At 31.4% G+C, this 26,106-nt stretch overlaps 2 protein-coding genes and 2 long non-coding RNA genes across 20 annotated transcripts; 2 read left to right on the forward strand and 2 right to left on the reverse strand.

Moving 5' to 3' along the window:
* The first annotated feature begins 365 nt into the window (after positions 1-365).
* Positions 366-6,358, forward strand: LOC127250334 (uncharacterized). 14 transcript variants are annotated; one of them, XR_007838674.1, is made up of 15 exons: positions 366-684; positions 768-879; positions 971-1,308; positions 1,401-1,442; positions 1,545-1,606; positions 3,455-4,030; positions 4,167-4,248; positions 4,341-4,396; positions 4,586-4,668; positions 4,797-4,872; positions 5,074-5,153; positions 5,309-5,376; positions 5,473-5,534; positions 6,030-6,070; positions 6,210-6,358. It is a non-coding gene; the product is annotated as an uncharacterized LOC127250334 (long non-coding RNA). The 14 variants fall into 14 exon arrangements; XR_007838672.1 differs by having other exon boundaries at positions 5,089-5,153; XR_007838678.1 differs by lacking the exon at positions 5,309-5,376 and having other exon boundaries at positions 367-684; positions 3,455-3,483; positions 3,619-4,030; positions 5,089-5,153.
* Positions 2,793-4,829, reverse strand: LOC127250336 (uncharacterized). Its single transcript, XR_007838679.1, has 2 exons — positions 4,595-4,829; positions 2,793-4,301 (listed from the first exon to the last, which is right to left on the reverse strand). It is a non-coding gene; the product is annotated as an uncharacterized LOC127250336 (long non-coding RNA).
* Positions 6,359-9,480: 3,122 nt separating the features above from the next.
* On the reverse strand, positions 9,481-12,878 carry LOC127250700 (basic leucine zipper 9-like). Its single transcript, XM_051274106.1, has 6 exons — positions 12,576-12,878; positions 11,053-11,158; positions 10,679-10,817; positions 10,483-10,558; positions 10,274-10,399; positions 9,481-9,975 (listed from the first exon to the last, which is right to left on the reverse strand). Exons 1-6 carry the CDS (start codon positions 12,756-12,758, stop codon positions 9,664-9,666), a joined length of 942 nt encoding a protein of 313 aa, XP_051130063.1. The 5' UTR covers positions 12,759-12,878; the 3' UTR covers positions 9,481-9,663.
* A 2,561-nt stretch (positions 12,879-15,439) lies between these two features.
* LOC127250625 (protein arginine N-methyltransferase 1.5) lies at positions 15,440-22,705 on the forward strand. 4 transcript variants are annotated; one of them, XM_051274001.1, is made up of 24 exons: positions 15,440-15,751; positions 16,968-17,085; positions 17,299-17,408; positions 17,551-17,640; positions 17,738-17,803; positions 18,082-18,173; positions 18,264-18,339; positions 18,650-18,736; positions 18,916-18,991; positions 19,157-19,248; positions 19,349-19,384; positions 19,507-19,575; positions 19,774-19,842; positions 19,944-19,997; positions 20,105-20,179; positions 20,496-20,588; positions 20,687-20,790; positions 20,885-20,933; positions 21,021-21,107; positions 21,201-21,306; positions 21,499-21,586; positions 21,670-21,763; positions 21,901-21,998; positions 22,367-22,705. In XM_051274001.1, the coding sequence occupies exons 1-23, from the start codon at positions 15,614-15,616 to the stop codon at positions 21,982-21,984; spliced, it is 1,953 nt and encodes a 650-aa protein (XP_051129958.1). In that variant the 5' UTR covers positions 15,440-15,613; the 3' UTR covers positions 21,985-21,998; positions 22,367-22,705. The 4 variants fall into 4 exon arrangements, with proteins under 4 accessions (XP_051129958.1, XP_051129957.1, XP_051129959.1 ...); XM_051274000.1 differs by having other exon boundaries at positions 22,384-22,705; XM_051274002.1 differs by lacking the exon at positions 22,367-22,705 and adding an exon at positions 22,251-22,269.
* The last annotated feature ends 3,401 nt before the right edge of the window (positions 22,706-26,106 follow it).

Here is a 26,106-nt window from a genome sequence, read left to right on the forward strand (position 1 = left end):
TAGAAAAAAGTTATAAAATATACATAATTAATTGTAAATTTCAAAATTAAATGACGAGGGGTTAAAAAAGGTAATAAAATATACAGATTAATTCTGTAACGGAAAAGACCGTTAGGTAAATGACGAGGGGTTAAAAAAGGTAATAAAATATACAGATTAATTCTCTAACGGAAAAGACCGTTAGGTAAATGACGAGGGGTTAAAAAAGGTAATAAAATATACAGATTAATTCTCTAACGGAAAAGACCGTTAGGTAAATGACGAGAGGTTAAAAAAGGTAACAAAATATACACAGATTAATTCTGTAACGGAAAAGACCGTTAGGTTGCGTGCGTACGCAGCAACATTTTATTTTTAAGTTCACAAATTCACTCTCTTAAGACAGACAGAGAGAGAGAGAGGTGCTCACCGCCGCCGTGGTTCCATCTTCGAAGGGAGCGATCTCATTTCTCATCGCCGTCGTCGTTTGGGCTTCGCAGTTTAGATAGAATGCGACAGGCGCAACAATTCTGGTTCCGATTCTATTCGATTAAACTGGGGAGGCGATCGGAGATGATGCTTGGCGCGTCTAGGGAATTTTTTTGTCTATCTAGGGTTTGAGTATCGATCGATGAGCAATTCGCTGTTATCATCTCAGCAATGGAGTAGCCGTGACTTATCGACAAACTTTTGTGATGCAAAGATGTAATTCCTTATCGTATATCTCCTTCACTCCTTTTCTTTCTTTTGTAATGTCCACTATCAATTCTAATAGTTTTTTGAATTAGGATGGTTTGTGAGGGTGTTCTGGTATAGTTAATATCAGTTTTCTGGCGATGGATGGAAGGACATCGAACGACGCAGTTTCTTCATCTCTATGTTCTGTTTTAAGCGTGACAGGTATGTTTTCTGGTTTTTCAGTGTATTGCTCTGGTGGTTATGTCTTCTCTTGAAATAATGATTGCTAACCATATTGAGGTTTTTTTATCAGGATTTTTTTATCACGAGAAGCTGGTGTTTTCTTGCCGTCTGTCTAGGGTTTGAGTATCGATCGATAAGACAATTCGCTGGTATCGTCTCAGCAATGGCGTAGCCGATTAACTTACGACAAACTTTTGTGATGCAAAGATGTAAATCCTTATCGTATATCTCCTTCACTCCTTTTCTTTCTTTTGTAATGTCAACTATGAATTCTAATACCATATTTTTTTTAATGAGGATGGTTGTGAGCGTGTTCTGGTATAGTTAATATCAGTTTTCTGGCAATGGATGGAAGGATATCGAACAACGCAGTTTCTTCATCTGTATGTTCTGTTTTAAGCGAGACAGGTATGTTTTCTGGTTTTTCAGTGTATTACTCTGGTGGTTATGTCTTCTCTTGAAATAATGATTGCCAACTATATTGAGGTGTTTTTTATCAGGATTTTTTTATCACGAGAAGCTGGTGTTTTCTTGCCTGTCCTGTCAGTTTCTTTGTTAATCAATAAATTGATCTGAGCGCTTAATCATATGTATTTTCTTGTTGCTCTGATTAACTGAGATTTTGTGAATTGTGATTTATTCAGGCTCATAATTTCCGTCTTTGAGCGACTATTTTGGAAGAACTTGATTAGGGTTTATATTGGAGGTAAAATCTTTGGGATTTTAGTTTTCCTTTGAAGTTAATTTATTTCTGCTATTCTGTGGTGAATTTTTCTATATGTTCTGTTCTGTAAGTTTGTCAGTTTTTTTTATCTTCTTTTTTTCTGAAAAGAGAATGTAAGTTACACTTTAATGTCCTCCTGAAACCTAAGCAACAATTGATTGGTTATGTTCTACAGTTTGATTGGTATTGAGTTGAGAATTAAATCTGTGAAATAGGTGATGTGTATGCTTGGTGTGAATTAAAAATCATGGCCTAATTTATTGAAGTTAGGGATATGGACACATTTTTAGACATGGATGTGAACATTTTTATTACCCACTTGTAAAGATTACTTCCCATGTTGCACAGTAATAGGTAGATCTTAAGTTTTCTCTAATGGTGTGTTTGTTTGAATGCTTTTGAAGATCTCTACTGTTTATACAAATTTTTCATTCTAACAACATCAAATTAAATATTTATTTTTTATTTTTTATATTATACTAAAAATTAACTTTACATTCAAAATATTACATTAATATTTATTTATATCATATCATATAACTATTTCAAATTAAATTTTTTACTATTTCAAATCTTACCTTAAAATCCAAACCCTAAACACCCCCCAAATCTCATTCCCTACTAAAGAATGTATGTTCTTGTTATTATATTGGCCTCTTCTTTTCTTATACTGGCATCTATGTTCTTGTTCTTTTATTCTCTAATAATATTTGTTGTCTAGCAATGGTATGTAAAACTATCCATTTGCCGTACAAAAATATCAAATTAACTCGAACTTTTACATAATTGGATGGTCTTCACTACTACACTTTGGTAACTGTTTTAAACCTTCATTTTGTTGCTTGAAATTCACAGATTAAAAATTGCAATCCCACTGTTGGAGTAGGGGCCTGAGCTGGTTCAGATTATGGCCTGGGTCTGGTTTGGGTTTGGGTCAGTTGTACTCTGGGTTTGGGTCTGGTTCAGGGCTGGGTCTGATTACGGGTCTAGGTTGGGTCTGGCTTTGGGTCTGGTTCAGGTCTGTGTTAGTTCTGGGTCTGGGATGGGCCTGGGTCTGGATTTGCTTCTGGTTTGGGTCTGGGTCTGGGTCAGTTGTAGTCTGGGTTTGAGTCTGATTCAGGTCTGGTTCTGATTACGGGTCTGGGTTGGGTCAGGTTCTAGGTCTGAATCTGGGTCAGGATTTGGGTCTGGTTCAGGTCAGTGTTGGTTCTGGGTCTGGGTTGGGTCCGGGTCTGGATTTGTTTCTGGTGTGGGTCTGGTCTAGGTCTGGGTCAGTTGTAGTCTGGGTTTGGGTCTGGTTCAGGTCTGGTTCCGATAATGGGTCTGGGTTGGGTCTGGATTTGGGTCTGGTTCGGGTCTGTGTTGGTTCTGGCTCTTGGTTAGATCTGGGTCTGGATTTGCTTCTGGTTTGGGTCTTGGTCTGGGTCTGGATCAGGGACTGGTCTGAGCCTATATCAGTTCTGGTTTGTTTTGGGTTCTACTCAACTCTGGGTTTTGTTCAAAACTATTTTCTTATAAATTGTTGAAAATCTCAGTTTTTTTTCTCTTACCAATAGTGTTTTCACTATATCAAAATTAGTTTTATTTTTTTCTTTTGGCTCCCTGCATCAGCATTTCTTGTCTGGAACATGCAAATAATTCCCACACATATTATGTAGTAGTGGGTAGGTCCTAAGTTTTCTCTAATATCAATTTATTCCCTGTTAAAAGAATCTCAATTTGCTATTAGATTTGCCTCTTCTTTTCATATATTGGTATCTCTGTTCTTATTCTTATATTGACCTCTTCTCTAAAGTTCATTGCTAATGTGTCTTGTTTTGTGTGATGCAGGCTAAGCGATGCTATGTAAAGCTACCCATGTACGATAAAAAATGTCAAGCTTTTACATAATTGGACAGTCTTCACTTTAGACACTTTTGTAAAATATTTTAAACATTGCAACTTTTTTTACTTTGAAACAAGAAATAACTTGGGATTCTCCTCAATCTTTGCAGGTGGATTGTGATAGGAATTCTAATTTCTATGCTTTATGTCCGGGTTTCATATATTTAATGTCTCCATTGATCTCGTTTATTCAAAATGTATGCTTGTGCTAATTATGCAAAATATTTAAATAAAAATATTGCAAATCCTAGGCAGCATGCAGGTTTTGCTTAATTCATTTCCCACACATGAATTTGAATTTAGTTTTAGTGCATAACATGGTGTCTGCTCTCATTCTTATTATTAAGATGTTGCTTATGATTCCACTGGAGAAGTCAGAAGGTGTCACAGATGCAGCAAACTCAGAATATACTCTTTCCATTTTCCATTTGGATTTTTTATGCTCCTAATGTTTTGGGGCATCCCGACAATTATATACTTGCTAATCCGATGTCCACCCTGGCGCCATTCCCAGAACTAGCAGTTTGTTTATACCCCCTAATTAAATTGTTATTATGTTCCTTGGTGAATTTAACGTAGTAATTACATGCTACTACTAAAACCTTCTTTGTTTATGTGTTAATTCTTTTTATTGAATTTTTTATCTTTCATATTGCAGTTGATTGAACCATTGGAGTTGTAGAATTCCTTTCAACTTCATGTAAAGATCATAACCAACTCTCAGGTGGACTTGAAGTATTGTGAGTTTACCCACCAAATTTCCTAATCCGAAATTGTTCTATGAATTTGTATCCTTGCTCTTTCCAATTGATTAATATTTACCGTTTATTAGGTTCTCATTATCTTCTGCTTCTTCAGTTGGATGGAGGGCCAGTTGAGGCTGCCATAGTAAATACTAATATGAATCTAAGAATTTCGTCATATATAATTGACTGGTAGTGGTATACTGGTATACGCTTTTGACAACATTCATCAAGTGTTCTTAATTAATGGAGCATTGCTTTGCATATGCATGCATCTATGAATTCATATTATATGAATAACCAAGTTTATTTCACTTTGCTTTTCTATATCAAGGGATGTGACCATCTCCTGAATAGGAGCACTTCGAGGTTGATTATCTGTCCATTTCCCGAAACTATTTACAATTGCTTTCGACGGTAAGTTTCCATATTAAGGACTTGTATTGCTGCTGTTTCTGTTTTTCTTTTCTTCCCCAACTATGAGGAATAGATTTTGTGTGTTTGATTCCTGTTGTGATTGTTCTTCCAATTCTAACATATTGTAGTGAATTTTTCACCCCTTATGGACAACGTCGAGGCCAAACATATGAAACTTTTGAGGACACTGTCAAATATAGCCAGGTGTGCAGTAATTTTGTATAGATTTCAATAACCTTCACAAGCTTAACTTTTATTTTTATTATTGATGGATGTTTACAGTGTTTAACGCTAATCTATAATAATAAACTTAAAAATACTTTTACAATGTCTAAAATGGATAAATGTGTCTTCTTATATGTTTTGATGTTATGCTTCTTTTATCTCTGTTCATTTTGTTTTAAGTTGTATACTTGCCAGTGAGGTAGAGCTGTACTAAAAGTACTGATTGATAGAGTTCGAGACAATGCTTCTACTATACAATTGTAAGTTCTTTTATGTTGGAGCATTTTTATTTGTTAAGATACTACAAAAGGTTTTTTGTTGGAATATGATATGAATTTTATTATGTACATGTAATACTCCCAGGGTAGATATGTACTTTATTACTTATCCATTGTGATTGAAATTCTAATTTCAGAGCTTTATGGTCCAGTTTCCACATATTTAATATGTCACCATTGACCTCCTTAGTCCTTTATGCAAAATGTATGCTTGTGCTAATTATGCAAAATGTTCTAATCATTTATTATTCATGGTGTCTGCCTTCATTCTTATTATTACATTTTCATGTTAAAATTGTAGCTTAGGATTCCACTAAAGAAATATGAGGGCGCAACAGATGCAACCAACCCAGAGGGGAGATGGTGAGTGATGTTCGTTTACTCCCATTTGTATGATCATTACATATGCAATTCATATTAGATTTTGTTTTTCAACCCTTACATTAGAAACTTAATGCACTTCTTTTTTTAACGTGTTTTGGATGTCTTTTATTATCGCTACTAATATTGTTTAAGTTACGTACTTTACGGTGAAAGAATTGGTTAATAGAGTTCGAGATGATATGAATTTTATTTAGGTATCAATGCTGGTTGTTTTCCCATCACTTTGCCATGACATATTTAAATTTAACACGATCATTTTGCATCCCCATCGTTTGACAAGCTGTAAAAAAAAAAAAAAAAAACCCCAACTGACATCAACTTAGGAAAACTATTGGCTCAAATTTATGAGATTCTTGTTTTGTCCACGTCTATTTTTCATGTTAAAAGTATGCATTAAGACAACCTGCCTTTACCATCTTATAGAATTTTCTATTGTATTATATTTATTTTCCTTTTTGTTGTTTCCTTCGGCAGGTGTCGTCTTCTTGTGCAGTCAGTCGATAAACAAGATTTTGGTAAGGGCTTTAAAGTTATTTACATCAAGCCAACAATAGTGTATGTTATCTAATAGATAATGAAAGTTTTATACACATGTGTATATATATATATATATATGTTTATATCATATGAGTGGAATTACTTGACAATTGACAGGCACATAAAACTCTTTTGATTTTGGGACATGGGAAGTGGACATAATATTCCAATGCATCGAGGTAAATTTGTTACAAAAGTTATTATTTTTTGTTTTTTATCTTTCTCTTTTATGTTTTTATGCTTGCATAAAAGAAGTTGATTCGTTTATTTTTTTGCTTGTATGTATATATGTAGATCATTAGTTGTTGTGTTATCTGTTAATGCATATTTATGGGTGTGTATGTGTACGTGCAAGCAAGTCTTTATTACATTTGTATTTTTTACATGATCCTTATGAATTTAGTAAGATTAATTTAAGTAGTTTTTTTTTAAGTATTTTATGGTAGTTAGAAGAATGAAGTTGATTTAATTATAATTAAGTATTATGTTGTATGCATGGTTGTGTATGATTAGGTTTGTATTGTATGTATATTATGTTTGGTATATATATCTTTTGCTATCTTTGACTGAGCTATAATTTTATTTATTGCAATGTTTTTGTAATGTTGATTATGTATGATCTATTAAGATGCATGCAAGTATTTTCTTTTTAGTCTGTATGCTTGCATGGATGGATGGATATGTTTCTTACACTAAATATGAATAATTTTGTATATTTTATTATATTGTGTGCATGCATGATTAGTAACTTCATCATGTATGTATAAAAATGTTTTCTTTTGTATTCTTTTTTTTTTTTTTTATTCGCATGATTAATGAATCTAAATTGTATTCTTTTTTTTTTTTTTTTCATGTTATAAAGTTTTTGTAATAATATTTATGGCGAGTTTGCTTAGGTGTATGCGAATGATCTATGTGCTAAATGTATAAACATATGTATGTATGCATGCATAGGGCTTATTGTATGGATTATCTATTATTTATACATATATGCTTATTATTAGTTTTTTGTATTGAGTTTGCGTCAAGCATATATGATCCGACTTTATCTTAGATGTCTATGCATACTTTGATTAAACTTTTATTTTGTGTATTTATAATGTTGATTTTGATGGAAATATTATTCAGATTTATACTAAGATGCATATTGTGTACACAAGTTTTTTTTTTTTAATAATATCTATAGAAATGTGTGCTTGCCACCACTATGTTGTGTTTGTGTACAATAGGTTTATATTGTATGTTAATTGACTTCTTATGATTTGTGTATGTATGTATATATAATATTTTTTTTATTTTTGTATATTTCTTTTGCTATCTTTGATTGAGCAATAATCTTCTTTATTGCAATGTTTTTGAAATGTTTTTGAAATGTTGATTGTGGCAATTTATTAAGATGTATTGAAGTATATCTTTTTATATTGTATGTATGGATGGATAGATATATGGATGGATAGATATGAATGTATGTGTATGAATGGATGAATGAATGCGTGTGTGTATGTGTGTGTATGTGTATGGATGTGTGTGGGTGGGGATGGGTATGTTTCTTACACTATATATGAATGTTTGTTTTTGTAGGAATGTTTGTGACGAATTTGTTATATGTATATTATATTATATACATATATGATCAATTGACTTTACCATTGAAATATTTAGATGTATTTGATTGAATTTTTATTTTGTGCAATTATAATGTTGATTTTGATGGATATTATACAGATCATGAATATAAGTTATTTGTTTTTCACTAATATAAGTTAGTTTTAACACTATATTGTGCATTTAGTTTTTGGCCATGAATGTTTGTTTAACTATTTCTGGTATGTTTGATTGAATTTTGTTTATTTATTCATTTTGTTTAACTATTTCTGGTATGTTTGATTGAATTTTGTTTATTTATTCATATCATTTCTTTTCTAATGAATTTATTTACACGACTTCGTTGTTGGATGCTTGCATATATAAAGTTGATTTTCTTATTAATATGTCAATACGTGTATGTATACATGTGTATGTGATTGTGTGTATGTTTATTTATATACGTGATTGTGTGTGTTTATATTCGTGCATAGAATTAATTTTTGTAGTGTGCATATGTATGTGTGTGATTGTGTGCATGTGTGGATATTGTGTATTAAATTGACTTTCTATTTATTCATATAACTAAATTTAAAAATAATAATTAATTGATTAAATTAATGATATTGTTTTCTAAAATGTGTTGTATTATTAAATTACTTAGTTATTTAAGTTGTGTTTGATTGTAACTTGAAATAAAGTGTTGATTTTTTTATATAATAATAATAATATATTTTTATTAAAAATAATACAAATTGAATATTAATATTTTTAATGTGAAATAAAAACACACTTCACTCTTTTTCAAAGCCGCTCTCTGTCTCATAGAACTCCGGTGGATTCATAGGTTTTTTTTTTTAATATATCATTTTTTTTTCATTCAAAAGTAAAATTAATTATTATTTTATCTCAAAAACATTAAAAGTGTGTTCATTTTTCTATTTCAAATAAAAAAATATCATTATTAAAATATATTTTTATTTTCTTACAAAATATTATATCAAAATATTAAATAAAAAAAATTTCAAATAAAAAAAATAAAACCAAAACAAAATAACCCCAAAAATAAGTTCTAGTTTAAATATTTTTTATGTGAAATTTAGGTCTCCTATAAAAATATAATATTTTATGTTAAATATAAATTTTTTTATAAAATTGTAGAAAATAATAAATACATTGTGAATTGTATAGATGAAAATTTAGTCAAACAAACAACCCCATAAAAACAATACAAATAAAATGCTAAAACAACAAAATCAACAAAAACACAAATTAAATGCATGTAAACAAGTTGGAATGAATTTTGAAGTACTATAATATTTTGTATTAAAAATAATTTGAAAAAAATATATTTTTCAAAATTAAAATCCAATGAAATATATTCATAAATGTCTAATAAAATGTTTTGTAAAATTGTACATAAGTTTCACCCAAAAATAATATTGAACATGTGGAAAGAAAGTCCTAAAAAAATTGAAAGTAATAGGTTGAGAATATATATCCCCATGAGAAACTTTTGGTTGGAATTTTAATTTAAATAATTTTTATTTTTACTCCCTACTGTTTATTCTAAAAAAGAACAACGTTACATCAGCTTACTTTTCATAGCTATCATTCGATATAAAAAAAAAAATTATTCTAAAATTTTTCAAAACTCTAAATCTAATCTATATATAAAATAAAGCCTATATATCTTAAATTTCTCTAACACTATTTCAAATTTGAACTCAATTTGTTAACCATGACTAAGCATAAAATCCTAATTCCAAAACTACCCTACCATAATTTCCGAGTCCAATAAAACTTATTTAAGCTACAAACTATAAACCAGCGGCAATCAATTTATACACAACAAGAAGTCCAATATAAGGCAAAAATAGCAAATAAATATAAACAACCGATGGGCAAAATAGGCGTCCAAATTAAAGCACAAAGAAGCATCATAAACACATAAGGATAATTAAAACTAGTCGAGTAAACATACCTCCTATTTAGAGACCGGCACGACAACAGAATCCCAAGCCCACATTTCCGGTGCGCCGTCAGCACCAACAGCTCCCGTTGAGACACTGCTAGTGAATGCCGCGGAGTTTCCAAGTCCAACGGTCGGGGGTGATATCCCGGTGTAGGAAAAATTATTGTCCCCGCGAGGGGCAATTATTGGGGACACATTATTGTGACTTATATTGGTCATGTTGTTGTTTGCGTAGTCGTCTGGTGTGTTCAGATAGTTCTGAAGAAGATGGCTCAAACTTGAGGTCAATGAGCCACGTGTGACCATGTCTTCAGCTAGTTTCACCTGAATAAGGAAAAATGGTAAGTTAGAGATTAGGTGAATTAGCTAGGTGGCAAGTCGGGAGGGATAAATGACCAAATCACTAATAATAATAACATAAATACACATTATATATATATAGAACAATTGACCAAACAACACATACTACCATTAATCTCTAACATTAGTATAGTCTCATGAGGCATTATATTACCAGTTAGGGAGTAGATAAATTTAATTAATTGTAGTATAATACCTTAATAATAGAAAATAAAAATTCGATTGATTAAAAACTCTTAAGTTTTTACAATAAGTGAGATACCTTGGCTCGTAAAGCTTCAACATCGGATCTAAGAACACGATTATTCGTGGTAGAATCTTTGTATTGTTGAGTGGCATCAGCAAGTTGTTTGTACAATGACTCACTTTCCCCTCGTAATAATTCAACCTGTATAGAGCAAAATCCTCGAGAAAGTATACAGACTCATTGATTATTGAGTGAACCATATACGCAGCCGACAGAAAGTATACCTGTTGTTCAAGCTCAGCTAAATGTTCTTGCTTTCTTTTCCTTGACCGCCTAGCAGACAACTTATTGGAGACCATCCTGAATTCATATCACATTCTTCGATGTTAGTTTTCCTACTCAAGTCTTTTTAACTTTTATTATCGATCATGTGTATTTAAATATATATATATATATAGATGTGTGTGTGTGTGTATATACCTTTTAATGCGCTTAATTTCTTTAGGATTTGTGATTTGTTCACAACAACCAGTTTCTATCTCCTGATCATCTTCATCTGATTGTTCACGTGATGAACTATCATCTCCCTTTGTAGTATTGACCGATATCGGGCTGTCAACTATACACAAACCAACCAGCGAAAACAACACGCAATTTTATATTAATATAATACAAATACAGCCTATGAACAAAAAATATATGACAATTTTCCGCAACACATACTACCATTAATCTCAGTAGAAAAAATATTTCCCTATAAGTATGAACTTAATCTCTCACTATTACATATTTTAACCTTATGCTAACTCTTACAAACCTAGGATAAGCTCATTGAAAGCTAGATCTCGACTTACCACATATTGCCGACTGGGAGTCAATTTGTGCAGGGAAGTTAGAGTGCTTTGAGTAAAAACTCTGAGACCATATGGGAATATCCGCCAATGCATTAGAAAGAATTTCCTGACATTTGAGAGCAACTGATATCACAAGTGCAGTACGAAGATTATTGTATATAGAATTGTTCGTAAGAGTTAATGTACTTATTGTAAGGTAACACATAAGGTAAAAAGGAACAATGGGGAAAACGGATTTGTGAAGCAAAGCCTTCTTTTTTATTCCCGGACGATTGGCCGGTATACGTAAAGTGTTAAAAGACCACTAATCTTGCAAGAGATACCTCTTATCTTTACAAGGAATATCCTACCAAAAATACAACAGGTAAATATGAGAAACATAACACATCGATATAAAATATTCCCAAATATCGGAAGTTATAAAAAATCAAATAGCACCAGATTCCTGGGCCACAACTAGAGTATTAGAAGATTTTGTCCAACAGATTCTTATTAATATAAAAACAGAAAATATGGGGCAAAATTAGGAATAAATCTTAAAGCAGTCTTTCATGTCATAGTTGTATCACAACCATAGCCCTCAATACTTGGTAGTTTCCTTAATCTCTCACCATATAAGTTGTTTGAAATTCGAAAAAAGGCTTAAAGGGAATTCCCCTAAATAAAGATTAAGAACCTGTTGGATGCCAAATACAAAAGATACCACAAACAAAGAAAAAGATATCAATGAAATTCTTGGCACAAAATGTTGATATTAAGTTCTAATGAAATGTAAAGCCCGGAATACAATAGTTAAAAAAACACAGACAAACACACCCTACTTTCTCTCTTCTGTAGCATACATGGACAAAAGTTAATATTGTTGGCTTCCAGTCGCCAAACTAAAAGACAAAGACAGTCTCAAGGCAGATGTACAGTTTGATAAATCGAAGTTTAAACACTTTGACCAAAAAGGAACAGAACACGACTTTACTTGCAGCAGCACGCCAATATTTTTCTTGAACTCTATCAAAGAGTCATGACTCATACAACCAGTCCGTTAAAGTAATAAAGAGCTACAGTAACATATAATGATTGAGAGAAACAGTATTTATACAATAGCTTTACTCCATGGAAAAATGAAGACCAAATCCTATTAAATAATTTGGCAAACTCCCTTCCCTACTGGTAGGTTTCCTTCAGGATTTTATTCCTTTTCAGTTTATTTATATTGCTTCACTAGGCAACAATTCTCCATGTTCTTGCAAACCAGCAAACACATAAGCACGAACTACAAGTCCATTTTGCAGATCAACAGGCTTTCCGACAGTTCCACCCAAAGATCTTCAGCAAAAATCGCTTCAAACCATACATAAATAAACCGAATCCTTCGTTCATCGATTAACACCACATATCAATGGTACGAACACAATTTCAAACCAAAAAAAAAAAAAGCATAAAAATAAGTGCAAAATAATCGCCCAGCGTTTTCACACACACATATCTTATCGAAAAATAAAAAATAAAAATAATCTGAAGCTCACCTGATTCTCAAGCTCAAATAGCTCATGGCGAGGTTCAGAGGCTCCAAAGATCTGAGCTCCGTGATGCACTTTCGTGTCTTCTTCGGAAGCTAAAAACTCGTCAAACACCAAGTCGGAATCACTTCTCTTCATTCCGCCGCATCCAAGGATTGAACTGCTCCTGGAATTCGATCTGCCATCCATAATTTCAACTTCCTTAGCTCCGAAGGATGATCGGCAAATGCGCGAAGGAGAAAAAAGTGCGAAAAGGGGGAAAGTGTGAGGGGGTCGCTCATCATTATATAATAGGCGCAAAAAGGTTAGGTTCAGTGGAAGTGACAAAAGCACCCAAAGCCAAAGCCGCTTTATTAATATGAAAGAAACTGAAGCGTACTTTCGGGATTCTGGATTTACTTATTTACCCCCAATCATTTCCATTTACTTATTTACCCCCAATCATTACCGCAGCATTCAAACTGAATCGTACTGTCGGGGTTCCTGAATTTACCTATTTACCCCCAATCATTACCGGAATTTATAAGTGTGTTTTTCGGTGTTTTAAAATTATAGATTTGTTCACTAAACATTTTTATGTGAAACAATTTTGTTATCTATTATTTAAAAAATACTTTATATATAATATAATATATATATTATTTACTAATAAAAAAAATTAATAATTAAATACAAAATATTAATCATTCAATATATCTAAAGTAAAATTAATCTATCATTGCGGTTATAGTATTAGTTTGGTGAAATCAGTATTGTACCGATTTAACTCAATTATCAAATATTTATAAAAAGATTATAAATTATTAAAATGATATATAACCCATATTTAAATAATACATTATATATAATATGTAGCGAGCTATATTATAATTTCAGCACAAAGTAAATTGATCAAAATAATAAATATTTATAAAGAAATTAGCACTTATATAACACAACATATATTATTTTTTTTCTAATAATTTGCTAATTGTTTCAACTTAATGTACTAATTTTATAATATGTTGTCTGTTGTGTGATAATTTGTTAATTATTTCAAGTTAATTCCAAATCAGCAATGTTCTAATCAATACCGTAACTGTAGCCAATAAATGTACACCTAAAAACCAAAAGAAACAAACCCGATTTTTTCTTTTAATAATATTATGATATAATGTTATATTGAAAAGAAGTAAAAAAGAAGAAGGCACAAATAGCATAAAATTTCATTATAGTTCCGTAATTTACTATAATCTTAAAACTCTATATAACTTATTCGTAATTCTCAAAATACTGTAGAAAAAATTAATAGTATGCAAACTTATGTTTTTTTACCCTAAATTTCTCAAATTTTACCATTTGAAATTTGCGTTTTTCGGAAAAATAAAAAATAAAAATTATCTCACAAAACATCCCATCAAACATTATTTTAATATCAAACTCAAACCAAAATTTTACCAAAACTTATAAAAGAAACATACAAAAGATTAGTTAAACACATCTCAGTTAACTGGAGGAAGAAAATTCCAGGACGCAAACAAATAATTCTACTGGTGAAAGATTTCTTTGTAAGTATATATATAAATTTTATCGGAAATTTTTCTTTATATTTTCTATGAACAAATTGTTGTTTGGCAATCAAGATGGACTAAAAGAGAATAGTATATGAAATTGACACGTGACTAACAAGTGGCACCAAATATTTTTCAATAAGACTGTATTTGATTTATTAATAATTTTATTATTTATATTTTTAATAAATAATAATAAATTGTTAGTACAATTTATTTAAATAATAATATTCTATTAGTTAGTATAAACATATAAAATAATTTTAATAATTTTATTTTTTATATTTTATATAGTATTATTATTTAATTATATATGTAATAATATATTTGTAATTTATATAAAATTTAATGGTATATTAGTATTAATGTATAATTATTTTTATTATAATATAAAATAAATACTTTTAAATCAAATAACTAAAATTATAAAAAAATATTTTTAATTGTAAGAACAAATTATTATTCTTATTATTATTTTATCATTTTCTTAATATTTTTTTGTATAATATTTTATTTTATTTTTTATATCTATTTTGTTTTGATATTAATATTAAAAAAAATTAGATCATTTATTAAATTTAATATTTATATATTTTTTCTGTTCCAATTAATTTATCTATTTTAAATCAAATAACTAAAGTGATAAAAAAAATATTTTTAATTGTAACGAACAAATTATTATTATTATTATTTTATCATTTTCTTAATATTTTTGTATAATATTTTATTTTACTTTTTATATCTATTTTATTTTGATATTAATATTAAAATTAGATCATTTATTAAATTTAATATTTATATTTTTTTTTCCAATTAATTTATCTATTTTAGCAGAAAAATAATTATGAAGATTAAAATGAATGACTAAATAATTTATTTAAAATAAAAAAAAATTTAAAATAGCAATTAAAATATATAATTATATTTAAAAAAATAAATTATGTGAAATTAATGAAAATAAATAAAAAAGATAAATTATGTATAACAAATAAAATGATATTTAATGAAACAAGATTCAAAGTCGTAGGATTTGAATCAAAGAGTATTAATCAATTTTTTTTTTAAAAAAAATATTAAATTAAATATTTATATGTTTTTTTTTAAAAAAAAATATTAAATTAAATATTTATATGTTTTTATATTATACTCTATGTCCGTTTCATTTAACCACACAGTGATAAATTCAATCGTACACCACCACCGGCCATCGTTTGCGGACATTAACAAATATATATATTTTGAAAGTGTCGAGGCATAGTGAAAGCAGTACATTAACAAAGATATATATTTTGAAGTGTCGAGGCATAGTGAAAGCAGTACATTAACAAAGATATATATTTTGAAGTGTTGAGGCATAGTGAAAGCAGTGGAGCTGAGACGAGCGGCGACTCAAAAACCCTAGTCCCCAAACATTCATTTCATTCGCTCACCCCCTTTTATTTAAACCCTAAACCCTACTCACAGCTCATCATAGCTTTTGAGTGGTGATCCAAAATGCCGCTCGGAGAGAGACACGCCGGAGACAAGAGCGAGTCTCGCTACTGCGGCGTCGAGGCCGACTTCGATGACGACATGCCTAATCTCCTCTCCTTCAACGTCCATGGAGGCTTCGATTTCGTTGTCGCCACTCTGGTTAGTTTGTTAGTTTCTATTATTATTTTTTTTCTATTCATTTTTATGCGCGTGTGGCACCGTCGGTGTTTAAGGAGATTATATTACCTTGTCGCCGCTGTATCCTCTCTCGTAGCGGCATTTCGGTCTCTGTATCGAATTTGCAGCTCGGACGGTGGTATTCCGACTCTGGTTTTTGTCTGCTGTTTGTGAATGTGTGTGGTGTGGTGTAGCGGAGCGTTATGTTGTCGTTGTTGGTTGTTTGTCTTGGAACGGTGCTTCATTTGGCATGGAGTGATTATGGAACTATTTTACTTGTTTCTAGTTCTGGATGCTAAGCTTTTGATCTGTAGCATATGTTGTTGTGATTGCACATGATGGTGATTAATTAGCCAGTCACAGTTCTTGTATGTGTGAATGGTCAGTAAATCACCTATATTTTGATGTGTTTAATGGCCTGGGATCACATGAGTTTGCCATCTGGGTTATTACTCCAATGTATGAACTAGTTTGCACCATATTCATGTAGGCCATTAGCACTATATTACAATATTTACTTTTGAATAGATGAATGTATAGAATGTTGCTTTCATGTTTGCGTCCATTTATTTTCATCTATATGCATATTTTCATTCATTGACCAAAGAAATTCTTTGAATAGAAAGATGGAATTCATCCCAAGGACCTTGAACCTCATTTTGGAGTATTTTATTCAATGTTATAGTTAGGAATTGATGATGGACAAAAGATAATAGAATGATTTTCCTTCATGTCAAACCACGATGGTGGCTAATTAGCCAGTCATACATCAGCTGAATTGCTGTCGATCTGTATGAATGGTCAGTAAGCTCACCTAGATCATTGTGTTGATGGCCCCCTGCTAGGGAGACTTCATGTTTCTCGTTGCGGTTATTAACCACATCTAAATTGCAAGAACTATGAATAATGTTTGTCATGCTACAAAATTTGCAAGTGATTCCCTAAACATATATTTCAACTGTATATAATTTGATGATTTTAGCCAATATATCATTTTTAAGAAAAAAAAAGTACTGAAATGAATCCAGTGAGATGTCTGTCCAATGGACAATGTAGGATTGTACAACTGATTTGCTTAAAGTGTTCAATAAATGGCTATGTTGTGGATGTGGATATTTAGCATTAATCAAGTTTAATATGATAGTCTTCACTCTCCATTTAAAGTAACTTGTGCTTTATATGCAATTTTATGATGCAGATGGATCCTAGTTATAGACCTAGTCTCTTAGACAACGAAACTAGTAGATCTCGTGCTCTGCCATTTGCTGGGTCAGACCTGGTTCTAAGCCCTTCACAGTGGAGCAGTCATGTTGTTGGTTGTGCCTCTTCCTTGACTGCTGTATTCTGCCATGCTCCAAACCCCAATACTTTTAGTTGCATTCTTATAATTAGTTGCTTCAATATTTGATGTAATTCTCATAAGTCATGAGTATACTTTTTACTCACTAAAAGGACTGCCTTGTTTTCTGTCACTACCTTGTCAATTTTTTTTTCACAGGAACTCTCATCTAATGTGTCATTCTATCCAGGAAAAATTAGTTCATGGATTGACTTGGATTCTGAAGATGAGACTCTCAGAAAGGATTCTGAGATTGTGTTGAAACAAGAAATAGCTTGGGCTTCTCATCTGTCTTTGCAGGTGGATTGCTATATGACTTCTAGATTCTTCTTTGACCCTTCTTGGGGTCCCCTGATGTTCTGGGGTTCTATTTCAGAATTTCATGTTCATACTTTTTCGTGGTTGACCTCTTTTATTCAGAATTTGTGCTATTTGGTTTCAGGCTTGTCTCCTGCCTACGCCTAAGGGAGCTTCTTGTGCTAATTATGCAAAATGTTTGAATCAAATATTGCAGAACCTAGGCAACATGCAGGTTTTACTTGGTCCATTTCCATGAATTCCAATTGATTTTTGGTGCATAAGTGTTCATGGTGCATGCTTTCATTCTTATTATTACTTTTATGTTAAAGTTGTGGCTTAGGATTCCATTGGAGAAGCCTGAGGGTGTCACAGATGCAAACAACCCTGATTTTATGGTGAGTGATCATTAGATTTTGTTTTGCCGTTTGTTGTTCAGATTTATATGCTCTTTTCAATCCTTATTTCTTCTCTCTAGCAATTGTTTCCTCCGATAGGTTTTTTGTACCCCATATGGTGTGGGCAACTAATTGAATCATTACACATATTTTTGGGTGGATTTAATGTAATCTGCATGCGGCTAAGACCTTTTTTTGTTGTAACTATCAACCTTTCTTTATCTTGTACACAAAAAGTGTTTGTTTGTTGTTTAGCATGATGTTTACATCCATTACAGGAGGAAAGGATAAATGATTCATGGGAGTTGTGGAATTCGTTTCGGCTTCTCTGTGAGCATCATACCCAGCTCTCAGTTGCACTTGAAATATTGTGAGCTTAAATATGGAATTTCCTGATCAGAAATAGTTCCACGAATTGTTAATTCTTGCTCTCAGCTGATTGGTTTTTGTTGTTCATCAGGTCTTCATTACCTTCTGCTTCTTCAGTTGGACGATGGTTTGGAGAGCCTGTTAGGGCTGCCATAGTAAATACAAGTGTAAATATAAAAATTTCGTTATTACAATTTATATTGGCAGTGTTATAAGTGTAAAAAATCCTTAATAAAGGGAGAGATGCTCTGTATATGTATGCTTCTGTGAATTCATATTATCTGAAAAAAGTTTATCAGAAAAAGGATGGAAGAGCTGTCAATGCATGTGATTTTCATTTCATTGTTGTCAACCTCTTACTGAAAATATTTTCTTCCTTGTATTAAAGATTTTGCCTTCATATAAGTTTTGTCCTTTTTAAAGGACATAGTAAACCCTCATTGTTATTTTCATGATGTCGAATTTTCCCTTTTCCAGGCTTTTCTAACTAATGCAAAAGGGTATCCTTGTCTATCAAAGCGTCATCAGATGTTAGTAACTGCATTTTTCAACCACTCAGTTCAGGTAGTGGTTTGACTCAGTCCTGTTACCTTTTTATCAATGAATTCTTGTTGTAATGATATGATGAGAGTGTTGTAATTTGATTAAACAGATGTATATGTATTATGTTGAATTTAATTATAGTTAGAGATGATTTTCTCATTAATTGCATAATCTTTATTGTTTTCTCTGTCAATTAACAGATAGTTGTTTCTGGACAACCAGTGCATAGCATACCTCTGGGTGTATCCGGATCAGATTCTGATAATAATGTTGGGGGTGAGATGTGAGCTGAGTCTAATATTACTGCAATAGTTTTTTGCTTTTAACCTGACTTGTATTTTCATAAGTCATGTTCTATACTTCTATTTGTAATGTTTTTAACAGTTTCTGGTACTTTCTTGTATGTGATGTTGAAATGGTGATTTATTTATTTTTGTTCAGGCGGTTGGCGACACCCTTTAAAGTCATACTTGGATTATCTGGCTTATCTATATCAAAAGATGGGACCACTTCCTGAACAGGAGCGCTTTGAGGTCAATAATCTGTCCCTTTCCCAAAAGATTGAATATCTTAATGCATTTTTATCAACTTCTCATAGTATATTTCTCAGACATGCTTCTTGTGATTTATCAGCTCGGGTACAGAGACTATCTACAATCACCATTGCAGGTAATTTCCATGTTAAGGACTTGTCACTGCTGCCTTTTCAACTATGAGGAATAGATTTTGCATGTTTGCTTCTTGTTGTCACAGTTCAACCAACTTCTAACATCTTGTGATGAATTTTGCAGCCTCTCATGGATAATTTGGAGGCCCAAACATACGAGACATTTGAGAAGGACACAGTTAAATATAGCCAGGTGTGATTTTGAATCAATTTCAATAATATCACTTGTGGACCTCTTATTTATATAAATAACGACTATCTACAATGATTCATACTGATATATATTAATAAACTTAAAATACTTCTGCGATGCGTAAAATGGGTAAATGCTTCTTAATGTGTTTGAATGTTATGTTTCTTTAATATGTGCTGACTTGTTTATACTTGCCAGTACCAAAGAGCTGTTGCTAAAGCACTGGTTGACAGAGTTCCAGACGAGAATGCTTCTACTGTGACAACGGTAAGTTCTTTTATGTAGCAGTGTCTTTACTGCAATTGGTTGGTCTGTTTGATTATCATAAGAAGTTTATTATGATGATATGTGCAATTCTTTTGGGGTAGGTATTGATGGTTGTGGGTGCTGGGCGAGGGCCTCTTGTGAGAGCATCGCTGCAGGTTGTTCTCCCATCACTTCTTCATGACATATAGATATGTATCATGATCATTTAATTTTGATGCATTAGACTTCACGTAGTGACTGCTTGCATAACATTTATTGACAGGCTGCTGAAGAAACCGAACGCAAATTAAAAGTTTATGCTGTGGAAAAGAATCCGAATGCGGTGGTTACCCTCCATGTAAGTTGTAATAGTTTCTCAACTTTTTCATTTTTCTCTTATGCATATAGAAATGCCTTTCTTCGGTATGTGTTTATGCATGATATTACCTATTGCTACTTGGATGAAATACGGAACCATATATATTGAACGCATGAATTAGGTGATTGGTCCAATAAATTAATGTAATTAAAGACTTGCTTATCGTCTAAAGTTGAGCTTGTTTGAATAAGAAATTATAATTTATTACTGATGATTTCCCATGACTTTATTACTAATGTATATCTGTTATTTGTATGAGTTACTTATGCATGTCGACTTATGCCTTTGAGAACAGAGTTTGGTTAAGCTGGAAGGCTGGGAAGATGTGGTAACTATTGTTTCTAGTGATATGCGAGATTGGGATGCTCCAGAGAAAGCAGACATCTTGGTATTGTTCTTTCCAAAAAAGATTATACTTACAATGCCGACGTGCCTATAGAGGAGTCAGTTTGTCAGTAAGATTCTCTTCTTTGGAACTTATTGTAGGTCAGTGAGTTGCTGGGTTCTTTTGGCGACAACGAGCTCTCTCCCGAGTGCCTCGATGGTGCCCAGAGATTTTTAAAGGAAGATGGAATTTCAATACCTTCATCGTAAGAATGATTATCTTCAAAATGCCCCATTCTCTTTCTTACATAAAAATATTCTTGAGTTGTTTTATGATCCACTAACTTGTGTCGTTGGCAGGTACACGAGCTTCATTCAACCTATAACTGCCTGCAAGCTTTACAATGACGTAACAGTTTATTCTTTAATCTTCAGTTTGGTTTGCCGAGATTTTCATACCCTTACCCCCGTCTAATTTATTTTGTTTATGGATTAGATAAAGTCACACAAGGATCTTGTGCACTTTGAAACCGCATATGTAGTCAAGCTACATCGAGTGGCAAGACTCGCACATCCTCAACCGGTTAGTTACTATTCTAATTCATATTCCACACTTAGTTGTTTTATTGTTCTCGACTGGCTCTAGGCTTTCACTTACCTGTTTCTTAATGCATAGGTTTTCACATTTAATCATCCGAAACCCTCCTCGGAATCCAGCAATGAGCGCTATACAAAGCTACTTTTTGATATCCCAAGTGACACTGGATCAGCCTTGATTAATGGTATTTATAAATTTATTTTTCCTGCTGATTTCTGTGTCTCATCATTATTTACATAACTACTATTCAACTGTTCCATTGTAGCTTGGGATATTAATTTTCGGGGGATATTGTATATATAGAGCATAAATACACCTGGAAGTATTATACAAACACATATTTTGTGTTTTAAACAAACATCCGCCTTGCTAACAGGGTTTGGAGGCTATTTTGACGCCACACTTTACAAAGACGTACATCTTGGCATTGAACCCGCGACAGCCACCCCGAACATGTTTAGTTGGTACGGTATTTTGGTCATTATTTTATCTTTCCTGTAATTACTTGTTTGGTTCAATGCGGAATTTTCTTGTTATCCGAAAACAGGTTCCCAATATTTTTCCCTTTGCGGACTCCTATATATGTTCAACCGGGCACTCCTTTAGAAGTTCATTTTTGGCGGTGTTGTGGTTCGACCAAGGTATCCATCTCCCTATTCTACTTCTACTGTACGTTCATTATTTTTGTCATTTTCTCAATACAATCAGAGAAATAAAAAAAAAAAAAAAAAAAAAAAAAACGGCACCATTTATTTAATTGTGCTCGAAACGGCTACAGGTTTGGTATGAATGGTGCATAACATCTCCATCTCCTTCGCCCATGCACAACACCAGCGGTCGTTCCTACTGGGTCGGCCTGTAGACTTTAGTCATAAGGTTAGCCCAAGCTATATATAAATCATTTGCTATAAAACGGCGCTTTTGTGGATTAATCGTCAGGATTGGAATAGATATAATACACCGTGCCCTCTAGAGCAGAGCCAATTTGTTCTTTTTTGTGCGTAAATGCAAGATTTGTTCGAATTTCATTATTTAAATTCAAGGCGTACGCCGAACATTGAACCTCGACCATTATTACAATGGTAATAATTGTCGACGTTGATGAACCCAGTTCTCGTAATCTTGTAGCACCTGCTGCAATAGCAACGGCACCAACCGGTCGACCATCGCCTGGATCATCCTGCGATCGTCATTAAAAATGTAAATCTTAGTCCTTAGTCGAATAAGTGTCAAGTCTAAATCAGTTTTTGAGTTCTTACAGGTTTCCCGGACGCTTGACAGCTGATGTCGGCAGCAACAAGAACGGCCGCGTATATATCTGCCGCAGAAACAGAAAAATCATTCATTTCACTACAGCTGCAGTATACAGACAATATTCAAGAATCGACAGCCACCTCGAGTGCAAGATCCAGTCGAACATCGATGTCCAAAAATGTCTCGGCACCAACTGTCTCCCATCTTACGCAATTCCTCATCGAAGCTGCAAAAAGAATTTGAGACAGGTTTAGTAGGGTTTTAACGTTTACTAAACCAAAGAATTAATTCTGTTTTACCTGTGAAATGCTCGTTTTGGCTTTCGACCATCTCCGACCCCTCGGAACTACAAAAATCACACCGCATTCATTTTATATCTCGAAAGCGCAACATCTTACCCGTTCGATCAGCACGGCTATTTATTTCCGGACACTTGGCTTACTTTGCACGACAGCATCTCGACTACACAGTCTCGGCTAGTCGGAGTCACTTGCAAGTCTAGCACAGGCTCAACCTCGAAGTTTAGAAGCTGAACCTGTGGTAATTTACACCTAAACAACAAGATAATTTTTTTGAAGAAAACATTTTATAAAGTATAATATGATAGATTTTATTTAAATAAAATGTTTCAAACCTCTAAAATCCAATTTAGACTGAAAAGAAACAATTTGATGTTTGAATAGTTTTGATTATACCTAAACATGGTAAATACTTTTGAATTCATACGATATATTATTAGCACTCATGAAAAACTATGTTTAACTTGAATTGGGGGTGAATAATACGCTTTTATAGGTATTTGTGAGAATTGTAGAATGAAGCAATTAAATAATAATAAAAATAAAAAATAAAAAATACCGGGATAAACATGACCTAAAACATAAAAAAAAATAATAATAATAAATCCAAAATGCAAATAAGCTCCAACTGGATAAAATTTTACCCATATTTTCATTTAATATATATAATATTTTTTCGTATCAAATTACATTTAATAATTATTTTAATTAGGATGAGCATGGATTGGGATTGGGATTGGGAAGAAATACTTACGGCAGTATAATAAGCAAATGAAATTAAATTAAATCAAATAATAAATGAATTAGCTGTAGAGTAGTAAATTGGAATATTGGGATTGGGGATGTCTGCATAGCCCTAATATTCAAAATGGCTTGAATCCCACACTGACTGGCGACTGCTCAAGAACTCACTTATATTTAATTCTCCATAATTTGGGATCTTCACCCTCTCTTTCTTCCTCGCTGAAAGATTTGCTTTTCTGACCAAAGTCAGAATTAAATTAATTGATTTCGAAAATCATATATATAATGGGGTTTTGTAGATAGATAGATAAATTAATGAAGAATGGATATACATACATAGATATGTAATGTAATGTAATGTACCTGAGTTGTTGTTGTTGGAATTGGAAATACAGACGTGGGGAGAGGCGTCTAATGGTGGCCATTGTTGTTTAATTAGAGAGAGAGGATGTTTATATATAAACATATGTGTATGTGTTTGTGTAGAGAAGATTTTAATTTATTGGTGAAATCAGACATGTTCTTGGGAAATACTCACCAGCAAAATGCTAGCTTTCCCATGTGGGATTTTATTTGGTGGGGTTTGTTTTCTTTCTTTTTATTTTTTATTTTTCCTTTTTCTTTCTTTAGAATTATATTCACATCGATTTTGTTATAGCAATTAATATATATATATATATATATATAAAGTAAGGCATATAGCTTTACATGTGACGTATTATAATATTTTTGTTAAAATAAATATGGCTATGTTTACACATCACCTTTCACTTATTTAGTATTATTTATTTTTTTTAAAAATATTATATCAATTTTTTTTTTCTCACAAAATATTAAATCAAATATAATTTTTTACTTCTTTTTAAACTTTCAAATTTTCAAAAACCTCAAAAACCTACTATCTAAACAAACCCTATAATGTTTGATGTGATAAAAAATTTTATGAACAATATTAAATGTTTCTATAATATATATATATATATATGTCAACGAAGTACCTAAATCAAGTGTACTCTTGTTTCACTTGACTAATAAATTAAAGTTTAAAAAACACATTATACATTTAATAATTTTTACGAGTTATTAAAAAATATATATTTAGTTTTAACTACAATATATAAATTTAGAATATTTAAAATAAAAATAATAATTACATATAATAATTCATTAAAACAAATATTTAATTATTTTACATTATAATTTAAACTAATTTTTACTCTTGTAATCCCATATTTAGTAATACTTTCATTGGGCTTATAGCCAGTTTGAAGAAGAAATGGCCCAAATTGCTTTCATTTACAAACAAGGACCGGGCCGAGCCGGGCCGGGCCTACGCTAAATTAATGTTGAAGTCGCTCCAAAATTAAATAAAAATAGTCCAAATTGATCTATATTCTAAGCGTGTTTGTTTACTTTTGATCAATTCCGTGATTCTCAAAAAAATACTATTAAAATAATACTACTTTCTCGTCCCAATTTAAATGGATTATTTTAGGATTTTATAATAGATTAATAAATAATAAATTTTTATTAAGTACTTAGAACTCTGTAAGATAATTTTGATATTTTTTTTATCATTTATACAATTTAACATGTAATAATAATATGCTTGAAATTTGTATAAAAAATTAAATGATATTTTGATATTAGCATGATTACTTATACTTGAATTTTAAAAAGAGGGAATTTTGATTTGTTTATTTTATTATATATTTATTAATACATTTTAAGAAATATAATTTAAAATGGGCTAGGCCCAAAACGACCCAATTTTTACAAGCCTGAGTTGGGCCAGTATGAGTTTTATCTAAATTGGCCGAAAGTTTATTTTCAAGGCTCTAAGTCTAATTTTTCTTTTTCTTTTTTTATCTTGTGCTCGAGTCCAATTAACTAATATTCCTCATGTTATTTAAATTTTTATCTATTTTTCTTTTTTGTCTTTCACTTAAAAATATTATTATTTATTTATTTTAATAAAAAATATACAACTTTTTGTATATATATATATTACCATAAACAGTAAAAAAGTAACAAATGTACAAATATATATTACCATAAACACTTTTTTTTGTGATGGGTTAATATATATTGGAATTGTAGAAACTTATATGGAATGTTTGTTGAATGATGTATATTTCTACTTTTGCCTATGAAATAAGTTGATATTTTATTAACATTGCAGTGTTCATATTTAACAAAACATGTCTATTATTAACCCAAGGAGAATATGTCATGGTCAGTTTTGACTTTCGATCCAAGTGAAATAAAAATAAAAAGTCTTAAATATATATATATATATAAATGATATTTTACCTAAAATAAAATGCAAATAATTAATTTTTTTTTTCTTGCTTTTTAAGATGCAAAAGTATCAATAATAATATTAATATTAATTTTTTTCTAATATTTCATTTTTAATTCACAAATAAATATCTTTTAGAAAAACAAATCCAAAATTTTGATATAAAAAGTTTGAACCTATAACCTTACAATTATATATTCATCCCACACCACCAAATAACACATTTTAAATATTTTAAAAATATCAAATAATTTATATATATATATATTTATAGCATAAAAATTAGGCGAATCATGTATGATAGGTGAACTCGAAAAAGTCAGGAATTTGAATCATCCCACACAACCCGGCCAATTACATGTGTTGTCTAACGGTCACATATAGA

This window comes from Andrographis paniculata, unplaced genomic scaffold (genome assembly GCF_009805555.1).
Source record: "Andrographis paniculata isolate CXL003 unplaced genomic scaffold, ASM980555v1 Contig37END, whole genome shotgun sequence".
In the NCBI taxonomy this organism is placed as follows: domain Eukaryota; kingdom Viridiplantae; phylum Streptophyta; class Magnoliopsida; order Lamiales; family Acanthaceae; genus Andrographis; species Andrographis paniculata.

Coding starts and splice junctions, on each gene's coding strand:
- LOC127250700 (XM_051274106.1), bottom strand. CDS start 12,758: ATGGATGGCAGATCGAATTCCAGGAGCAGTTCAATCCTTGGATGCGGC. Junction 10,559..10,678: donor GAAATTAAGCGCATTAAAAG/GTATATACACAC, acceptor ATATGAATTCAG/GATGGTCTCCAATAAGTTGT. Junction 9,976..10,273: donor TTGAAGCTTTACGAGCCAAG/GTATCTCACTTA, acceptor TTCCTTATTCAG/GTGAAACTAGCTGAAGACAT.
- LOC127250625 (XM_051274001.1), top strand. CDS start 15,614: ATGCCGCTCGGAGAGAGACACGCCGGAGACAAGAGCGAGTCTCGCTAC. Junction 19,843..19,943: donor ATGCTTCTACTGTGACAACG/GTAAGTTCTTTT, acceptor CTTTTGGGGTAG/GTATTGATGGTTGTGGGTGC. Junction 21,764..21,900: donor GGTGTTGTGGTTCGACCAAG/GTATCCATCTCC, acceptor AAACGGCTACAG/GTTTGGTATGAATGGTGCAT.